At 42.1% G+C, this 27,905-nt stretch overlaps 1 protein-coding gene across 1 annotated transcript in view; it reads left to right on the top strand.

Annotated features, from left to right (window-relative positions):
* LOC124780250 (lachesin-like) overlaps positions 1-27,905 on the top strand; it is a 303,063-nt gene that overhangs the window by 183,220 nt on the left and 91,938 nt on the right. Inside the window, exon 7 of the mRNA XM_047253767.1 lies at positions 2,993-3,055. Coding sequence (XP_047109723.1) covers positions 2,993-3,055 — 63 coding nt within the window. The remainder of the gene's footprint in view (positions 1-2,992; positions 3,056-27,905) is intronic.

Here is a 27,905-nt window from a genome sequence, read left to right as displayed (position 1 = left end):
GCGACAATTATTGCACAAGCATCTTAACATCTAATTTATCCATGTTGCTGACAAGGATAATATACAGAAGAATTAAATACAAATTTGAGGACCTATTAGACGAAAGGTCAGGGCACCAGAGAGGCAGTTCTTACGTTGCGGCCGATAATGGAAGCAAGACTGAAGAAGAATCAAGGAAAGTTCATAGTTTTCGTAGTCCTGGTAAAACCGTTCGACAATGTATAATGGTGCTAGGTGTTCGAAATTCAGAGGAAAACGGGGTAAGCTCTAGAGAAAGAAGGATAATATACAATATGTACAAGAACCAGGAGGAAACGATACGAGTGAAAGACCAAGAACGAAGTGTTCGGATTAAAAAGGTTGTAAGACAGGGATGTAGTCTTTCGTCCCTTCTATTCAGTCTATACATCGAAGAAGCATTGACGGAAATAAAAAAAGATTAAAGAGTAGATTTAAAATTGAAGGTGATAGGATATCAGTCATATGATTCGAAGACGACAGTGGTATCTTCGGTGAAAGCGAAGAAGAATTACAGGATCTGTTGAGTGGAATGAGCTTTCTAGTGAATATGGACTGAAAGTAAATCGGAGAAAGACAAAAGTAATGAGTAGAAGAATAAATGAGAGTAGCGAGAAACTTAGTATAAGAACTGGGATTTAGAAAGTAGAAAAGCTTAAGAAATTCTCCAACCTAGACTGCAAAATAACCCATGATGGACGGAGCAGGGAGGACATAAAACAGGCTAGCTCTGGCAAAAGGGTATTCCTGTCCTGGAGAAACCCATTAGTATCAAACGTAGGCCTTAACTGGAGGAAGAAATATTTGAGAATGTACGTTTGGAGCTCATGATTGAATAGAAGTGAACAATGGACTGTGAAAAAGCCAAAAACAGAACAGGACTGCAGCATTTGCGATGTGGTGCTACAGAATAATGTAGAAAATTAGATGGGTGTTACGATAAGGAATGAGGAGGTTCTCCGGAGTATCAGCGAGGAAAGGAATATATGGAAAACACTGCAAAGAAGAATGGACAAGATGGTAGAACATCGGTTAAGACATTTTGGAATAACTTCTATGGTCCTAGTGCGAGATGTGGAGGATAGAAACTGTAGATGAAGTCAGAGGCTGGAATACATCCAGCAAATAATTGAGGACGTAGTTTGGACAGCGTCAACGTATTGTTGAAGGGGCGCATCAACCAGTCAGAAGACTATGACTAAAAGAAGAGACCCCCCCCCCCCATTGAATTTTGACAGATGGTCTTTCAGATGAATCACTTTGCTTACTAACACCGGTTCGCCAGATCTACGCTGTCATAATCGGATGTTGCCACATTATTAGCTGTACAAAATTGTTAAGGCCTTCGTGGCCTCTTGGTGACAAGCTACCTTCTGGTTTCTGTCTTGGGTTCTTCGGCCGACGTTTTCTTGATGATGTGCACCCTTATTACAATACTGAATGTCAGGTAGTGATCGTGTGTCAAACTGTAAGAAAAATTGGCAGGGAACACCAGCGTGTCTCAAATAAAATACGACGCAATTAAAACATACAGGACAACATGTTGTATGTATGCGTGGTGTTTTATTTGTGACGTGCTGACATTAACTTCTACCGTAAAAATACGCTGATGAGCCAAAACATTATGACCACCTGCTCAATAGCTTATTTGTTCGTCTTTGGAACGAAATACATCACTGATTCTGCGGATCAGGGATCCTACAGTTTGTTAGTAGGTTTGTAGTGGTATGTGGCATTATATGTAGATGCTCACGACAGTAGCACGTGAACGTTCGACCAGCTTCACCGTTTTCGAGATACACGTTCACAGGCTCTGCGCTATAATGATCTGTTCTTTGTCAGAGTCGCTTATCTCAGTGGATTTCTCCATTTTTAGCCCATATCTTCGCTAGGGTGATTCCTTGTCCGTGTCTGCTCCACTTCCACACTTTTGTTAGTACGTCACGCGCCCGCAACGTCACGCTGGACAATGATCATAATGTTTTGGTTGGTCAGCGTATCTCCTTTTTCTGTGGTAGAAGTTTTACAGTTAGCTGTTTGAAGTACAATGTGCCACCTCTTATTGATCTATCGACCCTAAATATTCTTTTATCTTCAATATCTTTTGCCTGCTATGTTATTCAAATTACTATGATTCACCAACGCAGCTCTCCCTATAGCTACGACAATATCTCAGAAAACGTCCAGAACGATTCTCGAAGTGTTTCTGATGCGGCGATGGTTTTGATACTAGGAAAATTAGTGTTTGCAGCCGCTTAGCCTTTTGCACAAAAGGACTTTCTGGTCGCGATACCTGTCAAACTACAGTTGAGTAGTGAAATGAGAGGGGGAAACCTACATTCCGCAGCTATACAATACTGTCTAGTAACGTCACGTCGCTCACTTAGACCGAGATAGCGTAGTGATGGCGATCCGCGGGAGACAGTCTGGCATTCTGCCGGTTGGCCGCTCTGGGGGTGACTTTAGCGGCAGATCTTGTGGGCACATTAATTGCAGGCGTGAAACGACCTTTGGAGAGTCCTCGTAACGACGTCAAGTATCGAACGCCCGCACTGACATTTTTAATGGCCTCTGACAATTTGTTTGCCGCAGCGCTTGTTATGCAGGGGCGGTGAAAAAGGCTTCAGGTTTCGAGCGGCTATTACAAGAGCTCACAAACCAACAACACTACAATGTTTCTCAAACAAAGTTATGAAAGGTTGCAGCATTGTTTACTAAAATACTCTCACTGCTTCAATCGACTGGTTCAGACAAGTGATGTTCCGAAAATCATCTACAGTAATGAGTAATTTTTATATACGTGTAATTTCTGTCTCCGACGCATTTGTGTCCTGTGAGTGGTCTGCACCATAGATCTTTTCTGAAGTTGGATGTTCAGTCACCTGGAAAGTGGAAAAATACTGCGATAATCTGTACCCTTATTTTTGGTTTCTGCAGTGTATACGCTTAAAATAGTATTTCTCCTGATTTTCAGAAATTCCACGACCTTCAACGCCGCCCAAGGCGACAGAAGTGCGCAGTGGAACCACCAAAGCAGGTAAGAACACATTCATATTTCCAGAGATAATTCCATCCCTGTGAATCTTAGGAGTTTTCTTCTGATTCTACTCACAATGAGAGATCCGTAGCGGTTGGAGTGACCTTCTGAAACCACCTACATGGCGGTGTAAGTCTGAAGTTAAGAAGTATTGGCTTACAACTGAAGGCAACTTAAGAGCTGTCAACCTTGTTGATAGAAATTTCTTGGGCTTCCAGCCTTGTGGTAACGTTTCACATTCGCACCGCTTCGAAAAATGTCATACCCTTCATCTTCCGGTGAGGTGTCTCTTACTATCTTTATTCTAATATGAAGGCTTACGGAATACTTCCTACTCTCACCGACAGTAATGTGAAGGCTTACGGAATACTTCCTACTCTCACCCATAATAACGTGAAGTATGGAATACTTCTTTGTCTTGGTACCATGGTGCATGCTTTAATCGTCTAAAATAATGTTGAAAAATTAAATCCACGGTCTGTATGTGTGGAAATTTTTGTGATGGTCCGTGATAGCTGCCCTGAACCAATCTCACAAATTAGACGCGTGATTTGAGCAATCATTTTAAGGGTAACACAACAATAACGAACACGCCAAGTTGCAGCAGAATTAAAGTTCCAAGGGCAATATTTTCAGTAAAGATATAAACTTCTCTGTGGCACAGAGAAATGTAATAACTTTGTGGAATAGATTACTTATAACTCCTTTAAGGATTAGAAGTATACACCGAATGACAATGAAAAGATTCTACACAGGAAGTCTTATGAAAATGGAATGAAACTTAAAAGGGCAGCTGACAGTTACGGCAACATAATGCAGTATTGAGATTTTTTTTATTTAGAACTGTTTTACATTTGAACTATACATTACATCCAGTCACCTACCTGCGTACATGGAGTATTTAATTGTGCCTTTGTATTATAGAGATAATCAGTCCATACATGTTTAGCTTGAAACATCATTTCCAGCAGATCTAGCGCCAAAGATTGCAAAGCAACAGATTCCACAGTTGTACCATTTGAGACCTAGTCGACATAGCAAAGAAGGGAAGTTAGATTTTAACGTCCTGTCGACAACGGTATTATTAGAGGCACAAGTACAAATTGGGTATGGATGGGCAAGACATTCGAATACGTTCTCTTTGTATGCACTCCATGAATGAAAAGGCAGGTGTCAGAACATCGTGACGGCAATGCTGTCTCGTAATCACAATACGAATAGTGAAATATTCATGTGTATATGATCATGGACCCAATTCTATTGCTGTGGAGTTCAACAACGAATGCTGGACTTGCTTGCGCATTCGCAAACCTTCGTACCCGGAAGCGGGTCTCGTCCGATCGGAAACAAAACAAAGCCGGCCAGACACCCGTTGTTAGGCGGCGGTACAGCCTCAAAACATAAGTGGCCGTGCGGTTCTAGGCGCTACAGCCTGGAACCGAGCGACTGCTACGGTCGCAGGTTCGAATCCTGCCTCGGACATGGATATGTGTGATGTCCTTAGGTTAGTTAGGTTTAATTAGTTCTAATTTCTAGGCGACTGATGACCTCAGCAGTTAAGTCGCATAGTGCTCAGAGCCATTTGAACCATTTGAAAACATAAAAAAATCTGAACAACTATGCTGGTTTTTGAGAAAACGACGATGATTTGGGTGTGGAACGTCACAAAAGCAAGTATCGTCCTGCAAGAAGTCTGGCGACATGTGTAGGAACAGTGAGATGGCCTGTGATGGCACGGTATGTTGGTTTGTGGACAATGACGCCGTTTGTTGTATTCACATTTGTTTAAAGACGAGACGACGTTCAAATTGTTGTTGTGAGTCGCTCTGAACCTTTCCTAAGTTATGACTTCCCTCCTATGCTCACTATTTCTAAACACCATTTTCACATTTGCTACATATAGTTTTACCGGAGAATCTTCTGTTGCTATTTCTCTTGGGTGCAGAGCCGGGTGAATTCGCTTACGAAACATTCGACAGCTTACCTTGGCGTCAACTTTAGGCGCCGCCTTGCGCCTCCTTCATATCAATAATGCTCCCCAGCCTTTCTCTCACTACTCAGCCGCTCGCAACGTCGTATGGAGTGGAGGACGGAGGCGATGGCAAATGCTGGGTGCGAATTCCGGTCCCTCAGTGTTAATGACGCCGCCGTCGGGCGTGGAATTAGCTCTCTGCTGAAGTTGTTACTTCATTACACTGACCTCTATGTGGCACGCTTTACTGAGAGTGAAGCTCCCTGTTGAACAGACCGGCAGCCACTTGTATTTCAACAGCCTGATAACACAGGCCGCTCCGTATAGGGATTGTGCAGTAGAGAAAGCTGTTGAAATACGAGTGGTCGACGGCCCGATCACTAGAGACAGTAGCTTCGACCGCAGTACAGCGTGGGAGCCAGCGCTCAGCCGACGACTCGCAACATCGGCCGTGAGGTCTTCTGTGTCCCACGGATGCGGCAGAAACCCTGAGGAACTGGAGCTCGCGACTAGCATGTAGCGATGGTGTCTGCCCCCCCCAGCACTCCACCAGAATCGGCATGCGGCAGGGTGGAAAGGGAAGGAGTGGGGAGCCGTACGAGGTGTACTCACTCTGCTCGTGTCACCTGAATATGATTCCAACGGACGCTGTTGTTTTCCGCAAAAGACTGCAGCCGTCTGGAAATCCGAGGGCAATACGAACACCGTCTTCATAGTCTGATGACAGCAACAGAAGTGGCAAAAACAGAATATCCATCCTTCCTCAAGGAGTCCGTCAATCTGCTGTCTTTCAGCTCAGTGAATGGGTCTTATTATGATATAATGTTGTCTACTGACTGACTTACACTCCACAACATAAGTAACACTATTCTGAAATAAATGGTTGGAATTCAGTCGTATTTAACATTGACAGGCATCCTTTATTTATCGACGGTGACTAATTTTGGACATTGTGTCCATTCTCAAAACATCCACCTTTGTACGTAACTGCAATACAGTCAAGCATGCATGTTTGGAACAGTCATAGCAGATAATCGAAATGGCAACGCAAGTAATTTAACGTGCACTAGGCAAGTTACACTGAGCGGTACGAAGAGATAAATTATCACTACACTGTCCACTTTCATTTTTGTTACTAATGGTGCGATGCAAGTTAGGACCTTTGGTGGCTAATTGCAGTACAAATGTTATTAACCACAGTATTCCCTTCCTCTGACTGAGTACCATTTTTCATAATTTTCCCTAGCTTCCTGTCGGTGCTGCTCTCTTCTGAATGTAGAGTGTTGTTCTCGGGGACACTCTCACGGAATAGGCTAACGAGGTTTATAAGTAATATGAAACTAAACAACTTATAAGTCAGATAATACACACTATTGAGATGTTAATAAAGGTTAGGGTTAGGTTAGTGTTGTTTAACGTCCCGTCGACAACGAGGTCATTAGAGACGGAGCGCTAGCTCGGGTTAGGGAAGGATGGGGAAGGAAATCGGCCGTGCCCTTTGAAAGGAACCATCCCGGCATTTGCCTGAAACGATTTAGGGAAATCACGGAAAACCTAAATCAGGATGGCTGGAGACGGGATTGAACCGTCCTCCTCCCGAATGCGAGTCCAGTGTGCTAACCAATGCGCCACCTCGCTCGGTGTTAATAAAGGACGTGATTTCAGGTACATAGAAAGATTGGCTTCCTTTCACATGACGGTTCAGTCAAAAGTAGATTTATAGGTAATACAAAAGTACACATTGAAAGTCATATAAGACACACTGTTAAGTTGGAATAAACAACGAAATATCAGTCACGTAGAAAGACTGGATTCCTTTCACATGACAACTCAATCAAAATAGCACCAGGTCAGGAAAATCGATGCGCCAATTTAACTAATTAATCTGTACTCATGAATTCTGTGTCGTTTTCATGAGTTACTGAAAATTAGAAACTATTGAAAAGTGACACGAGATATCGACGTTTAAAGGGCAAATATATGTCTAGAGTTACGAGAAACGGCTTAAAATGCGTAAGAAGATAACCTGGAAATTGAACTAGCTTTGACCTTTGCAGCAGGTCAGTGACCTTGTTGTCGAAATAAAGCGTAGAATTCGCAGTTTTGCATAACATTTTGAATTTTTGAAGGGGTAACAGGACCTGCTGCCACATGAACATCAGGTATTGCTGAGATGGGGTGGTTTGCGTGCTTTAACGATACAGGCAGCCGTACCGTAGGTGCAACCACAACGGAGGGGTATCTGTAAAGAGGCCAGACAAACATGTGCGTCCTGAAGAGGGGCAACAGCCTTTTCAGTAGTTGTGAAGCCAACGGTCTGAATGATTGACTGATCTGGTTTTGTAACATCATCCAACGTGGCCGTACTGCGCAGTTACTGGGAACGGCTGAAAGCAAGGGGAGACTACTGCTTCCACGTTTCACGAGGACATTCAGCTCTACTGCATCGCTAAATGATGATGGCATTCTCTTGGGTAAAGAATTCCTGAAGTAAAAATAGTCCTCCATTCTGATATCCGGGGACAAGAGGAAATGTGTGTGAAATCATATGGGACTTAACTGCTAAGGTCATCAGTCCCTAAGCTTACACACTACTTAACCAAAATTATCCTATGGACAAACACACACACCCGTGCCAGAGGGAGAACTCGAACCTCCGCCGGGACCAGCCACACGGACAAGAGGACTACTCAGGAGGATGTCGCCATCAGGAAAAGCAAAACCGAGATTGTACAGATCGGAGAATGGAATCTTAAATTCATTAATCGGGTAGGTAGGTTGGAAAATTTGAGAAGAGAACTGGATACAACTGAAGTAAGATATAGTACGAATTAGTGAAGTGCTATGACAAGATCTAATGAGCTTCAGGCTAGGTGGATACAAATGTTACGAACACCAAATCAAGTAGAAGTAATGAAGCAGTCGGTGCAACAATGAATAAGAAAGTAGGAATTTGTGTGAGCAGCTATGAGTAGCATAACGAACGCGTTATCGTAGCCAAGACACACTCAATGTCAGCGTCTACCGTAGTAAAAGTACTGGCTACACCGATGATGAAGCGATTAAAAGAATGAGATAATAGGAATTATTCAGATAGTTAAGAGAGAAGAAAGCTTTATTATGATAGATGACTGGAATTTGGTAACTGGAAGGGGGAAGGGACGGAAAACCAGTAGGAGAATATGGTGGTGGGGGCGGGGGGGAGGGAATGAAACCGGAAGCCACTTGGGAGAATTTTGCGATGAGAATAATTCTGTCATAGCCAACACTTGCTTCAAGAATCATAAAAGAAGGTTGTTTACATGGCATAGATCTGGAGGTACTCGAAGATTTCAGATTGATTATGTAACGGTAAGACAGCGAATTTGGAACCAGATTTTAAAGTGTAAGACATTTCCATGGGCAGATTTGGATTCTGACCATCGGTAAAAAGACAAGAGTTAGTAGAAATCCCTGTATATCACAGGAGATTAGTTGATGAAAGTAGAAAATATAACAATGCAGGAAACGAGGCAGGCGAAATGGAATATAAACGTCTATAAAATGCGATTGATAGGAAGCGCAGAACAGCTGGGCAGGAATGGCTAGAGAACAAATGTAAGCCTACAGAAGCAAGTATAACTAGGGGAAAGATAGATACCGCCTCGGGAGAATTAAATACTTCTCTGGAGAAAAAAGGAGCGTCCTTGTCAATATCAAGGGCCCAAACTGAAAACCGGTACCAACCACTGACGAGAATGCTGAAAGGAGGAAGGAAAATCTAGAGGGTCCATACAAGAGGAATAAACCTGAAGGCAGCTGAAGAGGTAGGGACCTGGTAGAGTGAGCGATAAGGTGCTGCGCTGATAAAACAAAAAAAATTAACTACAAATTATTAACATTAAGAGTCAGCAATTACACATAGTAAAAATTCGATGTGGAACTTCTTACGGTTCTGGGGAAAGCGTCTTGGAAGGCAGAAATAATGAATATCACGTTCTCCACCCAGAAAGTAATTTAGAAAAAGATGTGGTACTGTTCTTTAGGATCACAGACAAAGACAAGGTTAGTAAGAACTTAACAATATTTAAAAAATTCAAATTTTTTAAAATGATTGAGGCCTACTGGAAAAAGAATAAATAATTAAAAATTCAAAAATAAATATTTACGGCCAACGATCAATTATAAGTTTACAGTAAGCGGGGCACCTCAAAACTGTACATAACATACACAGTACAACTGACTGGAATATAGGTGAGGCCCACTGAAGATAAGAAAGACAATTTTGAGTCAGACTTCGCCGACAACAGCCAGTTACAAGTTAGAAATTGAAAGCCGCTCCACGACATCACTAGGACTTGCACCGAAAGCAACAGTCATCAACGGCTACCTACAATTAAGCTTTGAACGAGCGCCTTAGAGCAATAATACGCAAAATGGAGTAGCAATTACATACAACTGAGGGGATCTTACAGCCTAAATATTTAAGTAAAACGGCTTCTGACATCACATTAATGAATCAGGTAAAACTCCTCCCAGTAATAAGCAAATTACTTAAAAAAATGAAATATTTGATAATCGTTTACAGAAAAGGTTAACAGTTAATTTCGTTGAACAGCTAGGAATAGAAAATACAAAATCCTTAAATTAACTTTCGTCCACTGGGGCAGCAGAGGGAAGCAGGTCAATAGATAAGAACAGAAAATGAAGGCAGTGTCACAAAGGATCCAGATCAGCGAAAATGCGCCCCAGGCGTTAAAAAATTAGAATAGAAGCGCACAAATTTAACTACACGCATTAATCTGTTATCTGCACACATTTCTGTTTTTCTTAGGGATATTCTTTATGTTCCACCTAAACACATTTTGCATTACCCCTCTTCCCTGAACTCCTGAAGATAGACGTTGACTGTGGATTTGGATCGCAGACACAGTCCGTTTCACTGCTCAGAGATGTCACCAAACCCGCCCAAAGATGTAAACAATCATGCATGAGCAGCGCCTATTAGACAGAAGGGGTCCGACAGCCGATCAGTTCCAGTCATTCCACCAGGAAGCAGGTACACGGCTCGTGTTGTCTGTAGTTCAACCATGCATAGACAGTCAATACCGCGCTTCGATCGCGTCTGCATTGTTACTTTGTGCCAGGAAGGGCTGTCAACAAGGGAAGTGTCCAGGCGTCTCGGAGTGAACCACAGCGATGTTGTTCGGACATGGAGGAGATACAGAGAGACAGGAACTGTCGACGACATGTCTCACTCAGGCCGCCCAAGGGTCACGCTCTGTTCACCGTTGAGTGTCGCATATACCTTCAACCAGACAACCGTCGGAAACGTGTCTGGAGGCAGTCCGATCAGGATGAACGCCTTAGAAACATTTTCCAGCGAGTACAGCAAGGTGGAGGTTTCGTGCTGTTTTGGGGTGGCATTATGTGGTGCCGACGTACGCCGTTAGTGGTCATCGTAGGCGCCGTAACGTCTCTACGATACGTGAATGCCATCCTCCGACCGACAGAGCAACCGTATCGGCAGCATACTGGCGAGGCATTCGTCTTCGTGGACGACAATTCCCCCCCCCCCCCCCCAATCGCGCACATCTTGTGCATGGCTTCCTCCAGGATAGGGACATCGGTCGACTAGAGTGGCCAGCATGTTATCCAGACGTGAACCCTATCGAACAAGCCTGAGGGATCTACTCCGAATCGCCATTGAGGAGTGAAACAATCTGGACCAACAATGTCTTGAAGAACTTGTGGATAGTATTACACGACGAATACAGGCATGCATCAATGCAAGAGGACGTGCTATTGGGTATTAGAGGTACCGGTGTGTGTCTGCAGCTCGTGGTCGTGCGGTAGCGTTCTCGCTTCCCGCGCCCGGGTTCCCGGGTTCGATTCCCGGTGGGGTCAGGGATTTTCTCTGCCTCGTGATGACTGGGTGTTGTGTGCTGTCCTTAGGTTAGTTAGGTTTAAGTAGTTCTAAGTTCTAGGGGACTGATGACCATAGATGTTAAGTCCCGTAGTGCTCAGAGCCAGCCAGGTACCGGTGTGTACAGCAATTTGTACCAACACCTCTTAAGGTCTCGCTGTATGGTGATGCAACATGCAATGTGTGGTTTTCATGAGCAATAAAAATGGCGGAAATTATGTTTATGCTGATCTCTATTCCAATTTTCTGTACAGGTTCCGGAACTCTGGAAACCGAGGTGATGCAAAACTTGTTTTGATTTGTATATATGCCGAGCTGCTTTAGTAAAAGAAGAAGTATAACTTTATTAGCCGCTACACTCAGAACTTAAGTAGTACATCAAGATGGCTCTTTGTCTTGAATTAATTGTTAACTGGGGAGCTTGATGGGAGGCACGTAGGACTATACAGTGAGGCCCCCTTCCGGTCTTTTTAACATGTATGTACAGTAACAATAATAGTGATAATAATCCCTTGCTCCCATGAACAGACGAAATTACTGGGTCCAGTCACGGTGCCCACCGCCTACATTCAATGTCAACGCACAATAATGACTCACAGACGGCCAGTGGTGGCACTAGCAGTGGAGGGAATATAAAGCGTGTCGGGTGAAGGCGGAAAATAGTGCAATAGTTGTCCTAATGAGGAAACAGAGCAATTTACCTGACGTCCAAAAGGGCACGGCTTTTGGGGCAACGGTGGAAGCATTTCCGAAACGGCTTTGTTTGTAATCTTGCCGCCTTGGATTAAGTGTGCCGTGCCTGGCAAAATGGCGCTATCTAAAACCGCCGCCGAGGCAACTGCACTGCACCGTCTGATATACACGGCAGTGGAAAAAGACGGCTGCAGCTGTTGATTAACCGGTGTGCAACTGTTAGCTAACTGGCGGGTCCGACGAACCGAGGGGCTGGCAACAGATGAAGCATGTTTTATGCTCCAAAGGACAGAAGGCTGTTGATGTGCACTGCGTGAAACGTGTGAAAGGCAGGAGAAGGGATCGTTATTGCGTGGGGAATGTTTTCTTGGCATTTCCTGGGTGATCTCGTCATCTACATCTACATGGTTACTCTGCAATTCACACTTAAGTGCCTGGCAGAGGATTCATCGAACCATTTTCATACTACTTCCCTACCATTCTACTCTCGAATGGCACGTGGGAAAAAGGAACACCTAAACCTTTCCATTCGAGCTCTGATTTCTCTTACTTTATTATGATGATCATTTCTCTCTACGTAGGTGGGTGTCAACAACATATTTTCGCATTCGAAAGAGAAAGTTAGTGATTGAAATTTCGTAAATAGATCTCGCCGCAAAGAAAACAGCCTTCGTTTCAGTGACTGCCACCCCAACTCGCGTATCATATTAATGACATTCTCACCGCTATTGCGCGATAACACGAAAGGAGCTGCCCTTCTTTGCAGTTTTTCGATGTCCTCTGTCAATCCTATCTGGTAAGGATCCCACAGCGCGCAGAAATATTCCAACAGAGGACGGACAAGTGTAATGTAGTCTGTCTCTTTAGTGGGTTTGTCGCAACTTCTAAGTGTTCTGCCAACAAAGCGTAGTCTTTGTTTCGCCTTCCCCACAATATTATCTGTGTGGTTTTCCCAATTTAAGTTGCTCGTAATTGTGATTCCTAGGTATTTAGTCGAATTGACAGCCCTTAGATTTGTGCGATTTATCGTATATCCAACATTTACCGGTTTTGTTGTAGTGCCCATGTGGATGACCTCGAACTTTTCTTTGTTTAGTGCCCAATGCCACTTTTCGCACCATACAGAAATTGTCTCTAGATCGTTTTGTAATTGGAACTCATCGTCTGATGATTTTACTAGACGGTAAATTACTGAGTCATCTGAAATTTAATCTACGGGATCTGCTCAGATTATCACCTAGACCATCATGTTCGAGAACAGTATATGCTCCAAAATCGTACTGCAAATTGAGGTCAGTGATATGGGCCTGTAATTCAATGGGTTACTCCTATTTCCTTTCTTGAATACTGGTGTGACCTGTGCTTCTTTTCAGTCTTTAGGAACAGACCTTTCGTCAAATGAGCGTTTGTAAATGATTGCTAAGAAAGGCGCTATTGTGTCTGCATACTCTGAATGGAACCTGACTGGTATACCATCTGGACCGGAAGACTTGCCTTTCTTACGTGCTTCTGGAAGTCACAGTATGCACTTATCCTCGGGGACCACGACCAGCCCAACATATAGGTTGTTTTTCATCAGCACGATAGTATCTACCGGCAGGACCATGCAATATGCCTGACAGCTCGCAGTGTAAGCACGCGATTTGAAGAGTAGGAGGGTGAGAATATTAAACTCATAGGATTGCAGTACAGTCGAGAGTCTGTGGGACCACCTCGAGCGGGCAACAGAGGACCCGCGGGCACAAACAGCCTAATATAATTGACTAATAAATGCACTCTCTCACAGTTGTACCGAAAGAACAGAAAACACACTTGCAGGGGGCGACACAACCAGGATATCAATCGTTCAGGAGACTTGTTTAACAAGTTCAGATCGCTGCACAATGACAGTGATAGATGCTGAAAGATAACGATTCCAATAGCTTCCAGGTGAAAAGAGATTACAGATCTGGTTCACATCCTTCAGACTGTTGAGTGGCTAGTGGCTCCAATTGAGACAGGCATTTCAGTACCAACCATCGAAAGGCCAGGCTGCTGCTTTTCCCAACGAGCGCTGCCCCCTTGCAGAAGTACGTCCAAAAGTCACCCATCAACCGGCCAAAGACGTTCCCACAGCGCAGCCACTATTGATACAACACGCCCGGGTTCAGATAAGAATCGCACACGGTATGTCTATAGAGAATGTATAAGAGAAAAGAACTTGAAGTCAATACTATAGGAAGGGAAGGCAATGAAAATGAAAATGAAATGGGAGATTTGACACTGCGAGAGAAACGTGACATTGCACTGAATGACCTAACCCGAAACAAGGCCTCTAGAGAATATGACATTACTCAGAACTACTGACATCCCCGGGAGATCCAGCTATGACTAAATTGTTGCCCCCAATATGCAAGATATCTGAGACAGCCGAAATACCCTCACACTTCAGGAAGACTTTAATAATTCTAGTTCCAAGGAAAGCGGGTGCTGAAAGGTGTGATTACTGCAGAACTACCAGTTTAATAGGTCATGCTTGAAAAATACAAATTTTTTACAGAAGAACGGAAACCGTGTTGAAGCCGACATTAGGACCAATCTTAGAAGACATGTTAAGAAAAGGCAAACTTACGTTTATAGCATTTGTAGGTTTGGAGACAGCTTTTGACAGTGTTAACTGTGCAAGAAACCAAGAAGGAATTTGGAAAGGTAATTAAAGTTCAGAGACACGAAATAAAAGCTTTGCGGTTTGCCGGTGACACTGTAATTCGGTCAGAGACCGAAAAGGACTTGGAAGCGCAGTTGAACGGGATGGACAATGTCTGGAAAAGGGGATGTTAGATAACCATTGACAAAACCAAAATAATGGTAATGGAATGTAGTCCAATGCTGAGGGAATTAAGAAATGAGACAGTAAAAGTAGTAGATTCGTATTGTTATTTGGGCAGTGAAACAACTGCTGATGGCTGAAATAGAGAGGAGATAAATTAGAAAAGATAGTGTTGCTAAAGATGAGAAATTTGTTAACAGCAAACCTAAATTTAAATGTTATTAAATTTTTTCTGAAGGCGGAGTGCAGCCGTCTGAGAAAGTGAAACGTGGGTGATAAGCGGTTCAGATAAGAGGAAAATAGTTTTTGAAAAGTGGTGCCACAGAGTAACGCTAAGAATTAGATGGGTAGATGGTGTATCTAATGAGAGGATCCGAATGGGTAAGGGAAGAAAAGTAATTTGTGCATAACATAACGAAAGAAGGAATCAGCTGATAGGTTTCATTCTAAGACATCATGGAATCGATACTTTGGTATTGGTGAGAAGAGGGTGGGGGGAGGGGGGGGGTTACAGAGGGAGTCAAAAGATGAGTGCGATAAGCAGTTAGCAGATTCAGACTGATGTGGGTTACAGTAGTTATTCAGACGTGAAGAGACTTGCACAGGATAGAGTAGCATGGAGAGCTGCATCAAACCAGTCTTCGCTGTGAAGACCACAATAACAAGAGGCACTAGCTTTAGAGCATTCAACATAGCGGGGAAAAAAATACAGCAATTAAAATGGTCTCTTCACATAAAGTAAATTGTGACCATTACTGCCAGTATTAAAACTTACACACTTTGTTGTCAAGCTACTACCCTAGAGGGTAGCCGACGCTATGGAGATTTATCACTCGGTAGACCGGGCACCACTATGGATCCGGAGGAGTTTACACAGAAGGTCGAGTATGAAATAAAACTGTATTTGTGGTCCGAATGTCAGTTTATGTTCTCAACTATATCTTCTGCGATATGTAATTCATATAGCGGCGTTCGGGAGTACTTCATCACTAGTAATTTGAAGTTGATCTTCAGTAACATCACGATAATTCACGAAAAAAATTTCATAAGGATTGGATCGGTTTAAGATAAGAGACAAAAACATTGTTCCTAAAAGCCCTCATCCCCCGTTCAGTGTGTATTACTTGTAGACTACTTTTGTGTAGTTGTTCAGGAATGCAATGAGTCAAAATGGTTCAAATGGCTCTGAGCACTATGGGACTTAACATCTAAGGTCATCAGTCCCCTAGAACTTAGAACTACTTAAACCTAACTAACCTAAGGACATCACACACATCCACGACCGCGGCAGGATTCGAGCCTGCGACCGTAGCAGTCGCGCGGTTCCGGACTGAAGCGCCTAGAACCGCACGGCCACCGCAATGAGTCATCTGCTCCATGTGTTTCAGCTGGCAGTATTGTACAACTAGCACACCAAAAGTATGCTGTGTATTAAAATCTGACTTGTCCTAAAATTTAAACTAACAAAATCGAAATAATTTCTTAGATTTTGAGTAATTTGGAGTAAAATAAGAACAACATCCGGCCGAAGAGTTCCTGGTCTGAGTATATCAGTTAAAATCATCGTCAGCGGAGTAACTACGGTCGCGGCTTGAACTAACAACTGTAAACGACAGATATGCATTCGGTAAGTCAACAGTGAGCAGGTAGTGTTAAATAGCGAACGTGCGGACGTATAATGTCAGCGTTGTCTCACAAATCGAAATGGAGGAACATCTCTAAATCATTTGTTCTTCTCCAGAGTGTCTTCAAGAAGAGAACAGTGTGTGCGAAGTTTTTCTCACACACCTGACTCCCCAACAAAATGGATGCCTGCCACAACTTGTTTGAAATGCCAGACACAGACAATTCCTTCCCGGAAAAAGTAATCACGATTGACAAGAAATGGAGTTAGCAAGACGAACCTACCGCAAAACGACAAAGTGCAGAAATTGAAAGGATCAACGCTCTGGTCAAATAACCGACTTAAAAACCAATGTGACATGCGAGTGGAACAACATCCCAAAGAATGACCTCTCTGACAGTTTCTCATGGTTGTATGAAACTTCCGTGTGTTGTCAAACTGGGGGAGACTATGTGGAAGAAGTGAAGCATTAAAACGACCATCTTAACCTTTATACTTTTATTAAACAAGTTTAGAAAATTGTTGGAGTATTGTGGTATATACTGTGATGTGTGGAAATCATAGTAGCTGGATGAAGAGAGCCTTAGAGGCAGATCATGCACAATATTGATGTGACATTTAGATTTCCAGATGTTACAGTTCTGGAATTTCGGAACTCGGGAATAAGCAAGTTATCAGGCCGATTTGAATTGTTAAAGTTGAATTTGCGAACTGTGAAGTTTTTCTAGAGCCGTTACAGAAAAAATTGTAGACTTCGTATGTCATACTAATGGTTTGCGTCGCGATTACCCGCTGAACATCTCGAGTATAACTTTCTTCAATAAAAAATTATTCATCAGCGCAGTAACACAAAAGTTCAACAGAAATTACCGGTTTCGACCGATTTAGACCACAATCAGGCCATTAATTTGGAAAAATAAATGAAATGACGTTAAATAATTTTATCGAATACAGAAATTTGTATAACACAATAATAACGTATCAAACGGATAAAAAAAGCAGAATACTCATGTAAAACACTGGCGAAACCATATGATAAACTGTTGATCTGCTGTTAGGTATAGACTGGGACTGTATAAAGAAAACAATAAGAGAGAAGTAAGTACGCATTTTTAGTCAGTCTTTTAAAGCTGTATTAATAAGCCCGAAGAAGGACCATATAATCCAGTTACTGAGCTTATCCACGTCCAATAAGAATTCTTTTAAAACAAAAATAGTATACCTTTTAAACTTACTTTAGCAATTAAAGATTGCGTATAGTGAAAACTTTTATGAACAAAACGGCTAGAAACACAAAGTAGATAGTGCCCAATACCATGTATAAGATATTTTTTTTTTTTTTTTTGACAAGCAGAGGGATCTAGTTCGATGCACGTACGCTCATTTCGCGTTCACATTTCTTTCGTTTCGACTACATGTTGTGGGATATTGACACCCCAATAGGGTAGGGTACCCCAGTGTTGATGTATGCCTCCAAATATGTGTGAATTCCTAAGGGACCAAACTGCTGAGGTCATCGGTCTAGATATACGTTCTACTTAAACTAACTTATGCTAAGAACAACACACACACACACACACACACACACACACACACACACACACACACACCCATGCCCGAGGGAGGACTCGAACCTCCGGGCGGGAGGGGCCGCACAATCCGTGACATGGCGCCTCAAACCGCACGGCCACAAAGCGTGGCGTATGGCTGATATCCTCGCCATTGTGCGCCCATAAGGTCATTGATACACGCACATAGCCCCCCCCCCCCACACACACGTACACAGACGAGGTGTAATGAAACGAACCATGTCCACAAAAATATCAACAGAAATGTATAACTTGTGCAAACTCATCGTGATTAACAGTTTATCGGGGTCCTTCTGTTCAGCACGAATATCTCTTCTCTATTGGAATACGTTACTACAGAGAACTGACTGAAAATCATGTATGAAGGGTGCTCCGCAGATTATATATTTGGTAAAGGACAACATGAGCTGAAGTTCATAAGAAAATTTTGTGTACGCGTCATTTTAACCAACATAACGATTTTATAGTTGACATATAGGTCGTTAGATATAGTATTTTTTCTTTTTAAAAAAGTAATCTAATGTTTCTACTTTGGTGTATGCAGCTGCGGATTCAGAAAAACCTCAAGGAGGGGGTGCTAAAGATATCTTGAGCTACCTTTACTTTTACCGTACTACGAAATAAAGAAGTTACAAGCAAAGTCTATGAAACTTTTATTTAAACTGATTACACACATATACAAGACAATGCCATCTTATGATATAAAAAAGTTACAATTATGATTCTCTTCCTTAAATGATGAATTCTATCCGCCTATTCTTCCCGGCAAATTGGATAATTCCATTGTAAATAGGGCAATCAATGTCAGGGTGAGTGTTCAACATAGCTAAGAAATGATGTCGATCCTCCTTCAAAATGTATCGAGATCACTAGAATGGACGCAACTTTTCCCGTAGGCATGTGTTAGCTATCTACGTGCCAGACAGAAACGTACGAAATACGATGACGCGGACAACTACTCGATAACTCGATTCAGTCGAGTCGACTGACGACAGAGACGAACGAATAGCGTGCGGGCTGACTGGCGGGGGCTGCGCGGGTGGCAATGCTGGCGGCCTGGCATGGGCGTGGATGGGGGGGGGGGGGGCGCCCAACGCTCCCCCCATATGTATCCGCCACTGGGTGTATGCAGAATGTTCTTGTGTTATCGACATCGATATGCATACATTAGTTTGTTGCTCCTTCGTATCAGTTGCCACTGGTAATGGACTATATGTCCGAGTAACGGTTCCGCAGACAAATATTTGTGAAGGGGACTGACAAGGGGAGGCCGCCAATTGTGAAATTCAGATTCGATTCATACTGCGCATAATAAAAGCTCATGGCCAGAGGTGTAATGTGACAAAGCACCAAGATGCACGTCTCAGCCGTTGTCGAGAAAATCGACAGTTAAAAGAAACCGTTGCGGTGAAATACTCTCTACGATTAACAACTTTGTACAGCGTCATGGCGCAGCGTAAGCGCTCGGGTTGGTAAGCCGAAGGTCGCCGGATCGAAACTCGCGCCATGCAATTTTTTTTATTATTAGTTTTTGTAATTCATATATATATATATATATATATATATATATATATATATAACTATTGATGAATTGCTTATGCATGTTGGTGAAGGCGGATCGCTCTCCAATTGTACCGCCTCCATTTTTCCGTCTTTTTTAACAGGGTGGACCAAAGCTCTCCCGTCCGCAATGATTTTCGACGATGTTATAAGTTGCGCATCTACCTTCTTTCGAAGTTAGCAGGCAACTACGCTGTTATGCGGTGGCTCGTTTCGGCCCATTCAACATCTGTCCTTCAGGTGTAACGAGCGAGTAACGGAGTTTATATTTCATACCTGCCACTGCAAATTTGTGTTCGTGGGGTCTCTATTCTAATTCGAACGTTTGACTTACGCTATACGTATTCGTTTCGGAATATCGTTTCTACGTCTTCCGTTAACTATACGTGGTTAACAGTATGAAGACAATAATATTTGTGAAATACAACTTTGTTTGCAGAAAACATAATGATGTTCGAAGTCGCCAGTTTTTCCACGACAACCGACTTTCAACAACTTATTATACGCATAATAGTTGCAACTGATTGCCGGGAATTAATTTTATATATATATATATATTTGAATTACAAAAAACTTGGCGACTTTCGGATTACGAACCCGAGCGCTTACCGCTGAGCCACGACGCTGTAGAAAATTGTTAATTGTAGAGAATATTTCACCGCAACGGTTTCTTTTAACTGTCGATTTTCTCGACAACGGCTGAGAAGTGCATCTTGGTGCTTTGCCACATTACACCTCTGGCCATGAGCTTTTATTATGCGCAGTATGAATCGAATCTGAATTTCACAATTGGCGGCCTCCCCTTGTGAGTTCAAAGTGACCGTAATTTTAGGAGCTCACAATATTTTTTGGTATTAGTTACAGAAATTTAACAGTTTCTTCAGGTGCTCAACGCTGACATGCGTTTTCCTGAAGGATTCATACCAAATAGTGTACTTATATTTTGGCGGTAGTTAAATTACGTGGGTCTGATATGAAGGCCTTGGATATCTTTTCGCGACAGCAGCACACTTTTGATCCATGGCAAAATATTTACGGATTTTCAACAGTGGCTTGCTTAACAGTGTGTGATAATATTTGGAATCGGAACTCATCTATATAAGTCTACTGACGCTCCTACCTAATGTTCACCACATGGGAATTCTGAGGAAATTTGACAGACTCCCTTCAAGGCACAACTAGAACCGACCGCATTGAATGACTTATTAATGGACTAGAGCATTCGATTAAAGATGTGGAACTAATGTTCTCCATTCCTCAGAAAGAAAGTAAATTATTGCTGCCTCTAGTACAGTTTCTGGCTGGAAGTGATTCGATAGAGTTTGTGAAACTTATTACTTACACATATTAGTGCAACTGATTAAGGTTCTTAGAACGAAATATTGACGGACTTTTGCCAGTGCTGTTTCCAAACCTGGTAGGCACCCTGTAAGTCTTTTCCTGCACAGCAAGTAGGCCATTTGTGTTAGCAACTTCAGTTTGTCCATCGTATCAGTGTGGAGTTTATTCAGCGTATCCTTGTTTCGTAGAAATAAAAGGAAATTGACAAGGTGCAAAACGAGCGATTTCGAGGGTTGGGTAAAGTTTCCACTCGTTTATTCTCGAAATAAGTGGCTGGCAGGCAGGTGACTTTGGTGTGTTGTAATTATGCAACAGCCAATATTGGCAGTAATGTTTTTTCTGGCCACGCTGACTTTTGCATCAGTCTTTTGAGCACTTTTGCGAAAGTCAGTGTGTTGATTTTCTGCCCCTCAGTTACAAACTCAAAATGGAGCATACCTTATGTCCAGCTAATACTGTAAGCCAGTTTGGAGCAAGTACAGGTCAAAGGGTTCCATTACGATGTTTTTTGTACATCCTTAAAGTCTGTACTATCATCTTAATACATAACTGTGTTAAGTATCCAAACATTCGTGCACATTATTCACATTGTCCTCTGATTTACCCTTCTATAGAGCTCCAGAATGCTATGTCCTGTATCTCCTGCCAACCCTCCCTGATCTCAACTTAAAAAACTCTAGTTCCTTCGAGGGAGTCATATCCAGTTGTCTGCGGCAAAACAGTGAATGTTACTTTTACGAAGTTTCCGAGTCCCACACAAAATTTGATGCCGTATGATTGATCAATGGAATGTTGTAAGTTGTGCTTTCTCTGTGCCCAACGAAAGCAACCCAGGTTTTCAACAACCCTGATCGAAAGACAAGACTGAATTCATCTTTTTAGTCATTGTGTGTTTATGAAAAAGCGTCCAAAATTCCACAGTCAACCTGGCGACATTGACCCTTACCGTAGATGACGCAAAATGGCAACGTGGTTAAATATTTAAAAGGTATATATGGTATCTACAGAAACCATGGATTTGTCGTTCTACATATAGATATTCACAGTAATTCGATTACTTACTAAATAGTTGTGTAAGTAGCCATTACACAATTAGCTTTTATAACCTGTAGCGAAATGTTACACAGGAGTGGCACTGCCTAACTACTCACTGTTTTCCCCATGAGTGACTGACGGTAACCTAAAACTGATGAAACTTATAAGTTACCAGGCGTTCACGTTCTCTTCGATTGTGCATTAGCCCAATGCCATTTCATGTTGTCTGTCACAGTTTGTCAGTATTCGGGAAAGCCGCTAGAAACAAGTTTAGTTTAATTACTATTACAGGGACGCAAATTACCTCCATGCCGTTCGCTTATTTGCATTTGTACATGTTGTTACAAATTCAATTGAATTTCAAGCGCAAATACTGTGCGAAAAACACATTCTGTTATAAATTCAGTAAACAGTACACTATTTAAAAGCCTAATGTCCGTGAAACAATGTTGCGACACGTCACCACTGTGAACCAATGTTATTTATAATGGCTGAAGTGCCATTGTATATAGAAGCTGACTATTGGTTCACTGTTACCTATAATAAAATTCAGGCAATGATTTTCAATTTGCATAATAATTTAGTTTACTCTGTCAAAGGGACTTTGGATTGCTTCAAGAGAGACCAACTTTGTCAATAATATTACTGGTAAAGTATAAGAGCAATTTACAAAGTAAAGTAAATTTTTTGAAGGAAGTTTTGTTGGGAAATCCACATTGCCAGAAAAATCATTTCTTTACAGAATCTCCTTCAACCTGTATGCAATTGACTAGTCTTATGACAAAGTGTCTAATTTTAAACTGGAAGACGTTTTGTGACATCGTGCAGATACGCCCTTACGCTTCCTTCATAGTTTCGTCATCCGACGAAAACTCTTAGTCACGCAGACGTTATTTCATCGTAAATGAAACGTATTCGCACTTGCAAATAGGGTGTACCATCAGTTGCATAATGGAATGACGATAGCGAAAAGTTGTTCCGTACGAAGATTCGAACCCGAGTTTATCGTTTATCGCGTTGTAAGAGGTCCATGATTAAGAAATTTGTTGTTAGCGCACTCGAGCAGATGTAATTTCGATGGATTGCTCACGCGCTGCCTGCGATGTGTAAGCTATAAGAGAATCTCAGACCAAAGAGCAGTGTTGTATGCAGTACGAACTGTGTGGCAGTTGTCGTAGTTGCTAGCGAGCAGTCGTGTGTATCGAGTTGGCTGGGCCGGTCGTGGGGGAGCGATGGCGGAGCCTAAGCGCTATAATGTAAGGTAAAAGCAGCCTCGCGCATATGTAGTATTGTTATATCAAGTCCCATGTAAATGTTTTTAAAAAGAAATCTCTTAATAATAATCTTCTATATAGAACTTAACTTTTGACAATCATTCATCTCAATTTAAAGAATTTACTGATTTCTCCAATCCTTGGTCATCCCGATTATTGTAAAGAAATATCAGTTGTTTCCTTTTATACATGACAAATCTATCGGCCGGCATTGCACTGGGCTGTGCCAGAAAAAATAATTATAAGAGCAGACATCAGTTTAAATTCACAGTCAATTATTGAAATATTATAAGTGAGGCACAATTTTTTATTGAGAGATTAGTCACATTTTATTATTGATAGGTTGCGCAATTTATTTTTTGGGAGATTACGCTAGAATGTGAATTATAAATAATTGTGTTTTTACTGTTGGGAGGTTACGGATGTTTTTTTTTTAATTTTTATAAAACAGATTATTATTAAGAGATTTTTCTAAACATTTACATGGGGCTTGATATAACAATACTTGATATGCGCGAGGCTGCTTTTACCTTACATTATATCGCTCAGGCTCCGCCATCGCTCCCCCACGACCGGCCCAGCCAACTCGATACACACGACTGCTCGCTAGCAACTACTACAACTGCCACACAGTTCGTACTGCATACAACACTGCTCTTTGGTCTGAGATTCTCTTATAGCTTACATATCGCAGGCAGCGCGTGAGCAATCCATCGAAATTACATCTGCTCGAGTGCGCTAGCAACAAATTTCTTAATCATAGACCTCGTACAGCGTGTAGTCATCTAACCATTTGGCTATCCGTGCACGATTGACGGTCAGAGCCAGACTTCCATACGTCATCAACCATGCGTCTACAATCTGTAATCGTACATCCATTATGTATACTCCCGTACAGGCGAGACATTTTTCTTGGATGTCGCTTGCCCGGTGTTGGCGGATAAGTACGATATTACAGTGTCTGTGTTAATCCGAAGTACGATGTAAAGTTCCTTCGGATATACAAGCGTGTCCGAGAGAACTTTACATTGTATTTCAGATTAGCACAGGCACTGCAGTATCGTATCGTCGTTTCATCAGGTCAGAAGGGTGAAAATCACTTCAAGGTAGATCAAGGACTGAACGTTTGGTGTTCCAGAAGCTCATAATAAGGATTTTGAATGTACTGGATTTTTATTTTTCAAAAATGTTTGACGATGGACATAATCTTGAAGCAAAACAATACCTTTCCTTCTCTCTTAGGTTCACACCTCTAGGCGTCACTACTCGATGTTTGACCTGTAGGAGTGTTACCAATCAGTGTTGAAACTCTCGTGTACCATAACACTACCATCGTCATGTTTCATAGACGAGTTTGTTTTTTCAAATATTTTGCTGTAGGAAAAGATGGGTACTTCCACACAGTGCTTTGTCGCTTGCTCTGTGGTTCGTAGTGAAAAAACTGTTATTACTCCACTAAGTCTTCTGTTTCCTTTCAAAGCACCTGAAATGTGATTTCCACTTTTCCAGTCTTTCTTGTTCGTGTCTGTTTGTCAGTTTATGTGACGTGCTAGAAGCACATGCGAATATTCTCGACATTTTAGATTGGCCAACGATCCATTACAGATAGAAAAATCTGTACCGTGGTTAATATTCAACCCATGAGCGACATCATCAGTCGTGCATGATTTTCATCACAAATAATTTGCTCAGCAGTTTAGATGTTCTTGTCCGTTTTGAAAGTGGATGGCCCCAATATTTCCATGCTTGACTGATATGTTGATTGAAAATCATCCTGACGTGGTCTTACTTTCCGCACAGAAAAAAGCCGGTTCTACAAATGAAGCATGTTAGGAGCATACGGTGGTTATTAGGCTTGTTTAACGGCACTGGAAAATTTTAAGTGGAGATCGCAAGTCAGAATGTCCCCGCGATGTGCACTTGCAACTTAATGTCATCTTTTGGACTTCGACAAACGTCGACTCATTTGCATGACGGACGTGGGACAACCATATCGAGGGATCGTACAGACGATTGTGTATCAATAAGTACAAATCGAATGATGACTTCGGATAACAGTACGGAAAGAAGAACAGGTACGTGTTTGTTCGCACTGGCTAAACAACCAGGCGTATGACAACAGCTGAAATCGGGGCGGAGTTTAATGGCAGACGCTCCCCAAGGACAGCCGTGAAAGAATTACAGGAAGCTTGATGAGATTTCGAACTGTCATTCGTCTTTTACGTCATGCCATTGATAACAGAGAATTTCATGGTCCGGAGCTACCTGAGTCAGCTGCGACAACGACTAGCATTTTGTGTTGTTCAGTGATGAATATCATTTTGTAACTATGAGACAGGCGTCCACAGAAAACTTGCTGAAAGACCATAGGAAGCAGACCGTTGCACCTCCTAGTCCTGCAGTCGTACTCTGGATAGCTATTGAATATGACAACAGTACTGATTTGGAGTGTGACATTAAGCTTTGTCGGTGAGTCAACTGTTTGTATAACTTTGGTAATTGTAGAAGGAAGGCTGAATGCTTGCCAATATTTGGTAAAAACTATAAGTTCTGTTATTAAATACTTCATGACCAGGCAAGAATAGGGCTATTCCAGCAGGATAATGGAAGACCCCACACTGGATTTCGCACTGGAGAAATTTCGAGAGACGTACGGATACTTGATTGGCTTGCGCGATTATCTGGTTTGCGGCCCTCCATAGAGCCTTTCTGGGGCACTATGTGAGGGCGCATACATTTGTATCAGTCTCCAGCTGGTAATATTCGCGACCTGAGACATTCCAGGAAAGGCAAGAAATTACTTTACGTGACATTTTGAGGCTGTTTGCTTATACGCTACACCGAATACAAATGAGAATTCGTGCTCATGGTGGTCATGAACTGATACTAATATTGATAATGGAAATTAGGTCTGAACGGAATGAACATTTAGTCTTTCAATATCCGCAGTGTTTGACAAATATTTGACTGGTGCTTCGTGGTGTAACGCTTTTCATTTGCTACAGTAGTTGGATGCCGGGAAAGACTAAGGCAATAGAGGACTCCTTTCTCTTCGGAAAAGGCATTTTTCTGCTTGTTGAACAAATGAGAATAATCTGCTGTCGGAGAGAAAAGTCTTCACTACATAGGGTGAGGTTTACAGTAAAAGGGCGTGCATTCAGGAAACACCCGTGCAGAAAATTACGCGCAGCAAGCACACAACCGCGGAAGCTTACACAAGAGAGCCTTCATTCGTTTACATTTGACAATGGAGACTTGGAAACAAAATATCGTTGCAGTATCTTTTGGAAATCCGAATGTTTTCCTAAATTTGTGTAGAACATTATTTATTAAAGCAAAAAATGCTCCCTTTGTTCCTGATGTGATTCGTTCTGCTACGGTCGCAGGTTCGAATCCTGCCTCGGGCATGGATGTGTGTGAAGTCCTTAGGTTAGTTAGGTGTAATTATTTCTGAGTTCTAGGCGACTGATGACCTCAGAAGTTAAGTTGCATAATGCTCAGAGCCATTTGAACCATTTTTTCATTCGTTCTGTGTCACACCCTCGACTAAGTTGGGCTAGAATAGGAAAGTTGCCCGAAATTTCTTTTTCTGCTGACAGAGTAAATTAAGCCCAGTCTTTCTGCACAGTTACATTTGACAAGATTAAAGCTATATATAAATTACAGGAAAGAAGGAGAGGTTCAGAAACAGTCATCGGATGACAGTCGTATTTATATTCGAATTATACGGGTACATGGGCTTCAAAAAAGCTAGAGCGAGAAGCAAATATTGCTTTTAGCATGAAAAATGGATATAAGAACAAATATTGCAGTCGTTGCTGGGATGACGGAATAAAAATAAAGGAATTCACAAGTCGTAACAAGCACCTATAATGAGGCCAGCACGAGGGACATAGAAGGGTAACAATATAACGGCTATATCTGAGCGGGTGTATAAGATCATAAATCACTAGTCCAAGAACTAGCGCGAATCGCAAAACGATTGTTTACTGCAAAAGTTATTTCCCTGTTCTTATGTGGCTTCAGTGTTTACTAAAAACTTTACCAAGGCAGCACCCAAATCAGAGGTACATTATGCGTCCTGGTGGCTAACTACACTGATCTCGGAAGTGTGTTTGGCTCCTGGGAGTCCAGGTAAACACTAAAGATAGGTGACCTCCTAGGGTGTTGTTTAATGACAAATATCCACAGAAAAATAGGTGACTGACGAGAGTGGAGAGACGAAGCTAACAGGGTAATTGGGCAGAAACTTCTGAGGGAACCAGTCTGTGATTTTTTTGTTGTCAGGTTCTGGCGACGTTTTACCGCCAGTTTCGCTTCACGAGAATACCACTGCATACACTGATACTTACTCACAAAGGTTCAATTTTTAACGGTAACTGCCATTTTGGCGATAGTTAATAATTTATTTAGCGCCGAAATACATCAAGCTGTAAAATGGAGTTAACACCACTTCTTACCAAAGGAAAATCTTTGTGTTATATCAGTAAAAGGCACGTGTATGTGTTCAAATTTTAGTAAGTCTTTTCCCTGTGCCGCATCATTGCAATGTATGCATGGTACTTAACGGATTTGGAATGGTTAAGTTAAGGGGTAACCAGATGCCCTTCCTGTTGCCACCCTGTTAGCCCCCAGCATGGAATATGTGTAGCCCAACTGTCTCTGTGCGCTGTTATTAACGTGAACGTGGGCGAAAGTTTTTTTAAATGTATACGAATCCTGTAACTGTGGCGGGATTTGGGTTGTTGTTGTTGTGGTCTTCAGTCCTGAGACTGGTCTGATGCAGCTATCCATGCTACTCTATCCTGTGCAAGTTTCTTCATCTCCGAGTACTTACTGCAACCTACATCCTTCTGAATCTGCTTAGTGTATTCATCTCTTGGTCTCCCTCTACAATTTCTACCCTCCACGCTGCCCTCCAATGCTAAATTTGTGATCCCTTGATGCCTCACAACATGTCCCACCAACCGGTCCCTTCTTCTAGTCAAGTTGTGCCACAAATTCCTCTTCTCCCCAATTCTATTCAATACCTCCTCATTAGTTATGTG

Source organism: Schistocerca piceifrons, chromosome 1 (genome assembly GCF_021461385.2).
Source record: "Schistocerca piceifrons isolate TAMUIC-IGC-003096 chromosome 1, iqSchPice1.1, whole genome shotgun sequence".
Lineage (NCBI taxonomy): Eukaryota > Metazoa > Arthropoda > Insecta > Orthoptera > Acrididae > Schistocerca > Schistocerca piceifrons.
Note: the sequence above shows the minus strand (reverse complement) of the source record. Positions and strands in the feature narration are given on the sequence as shown.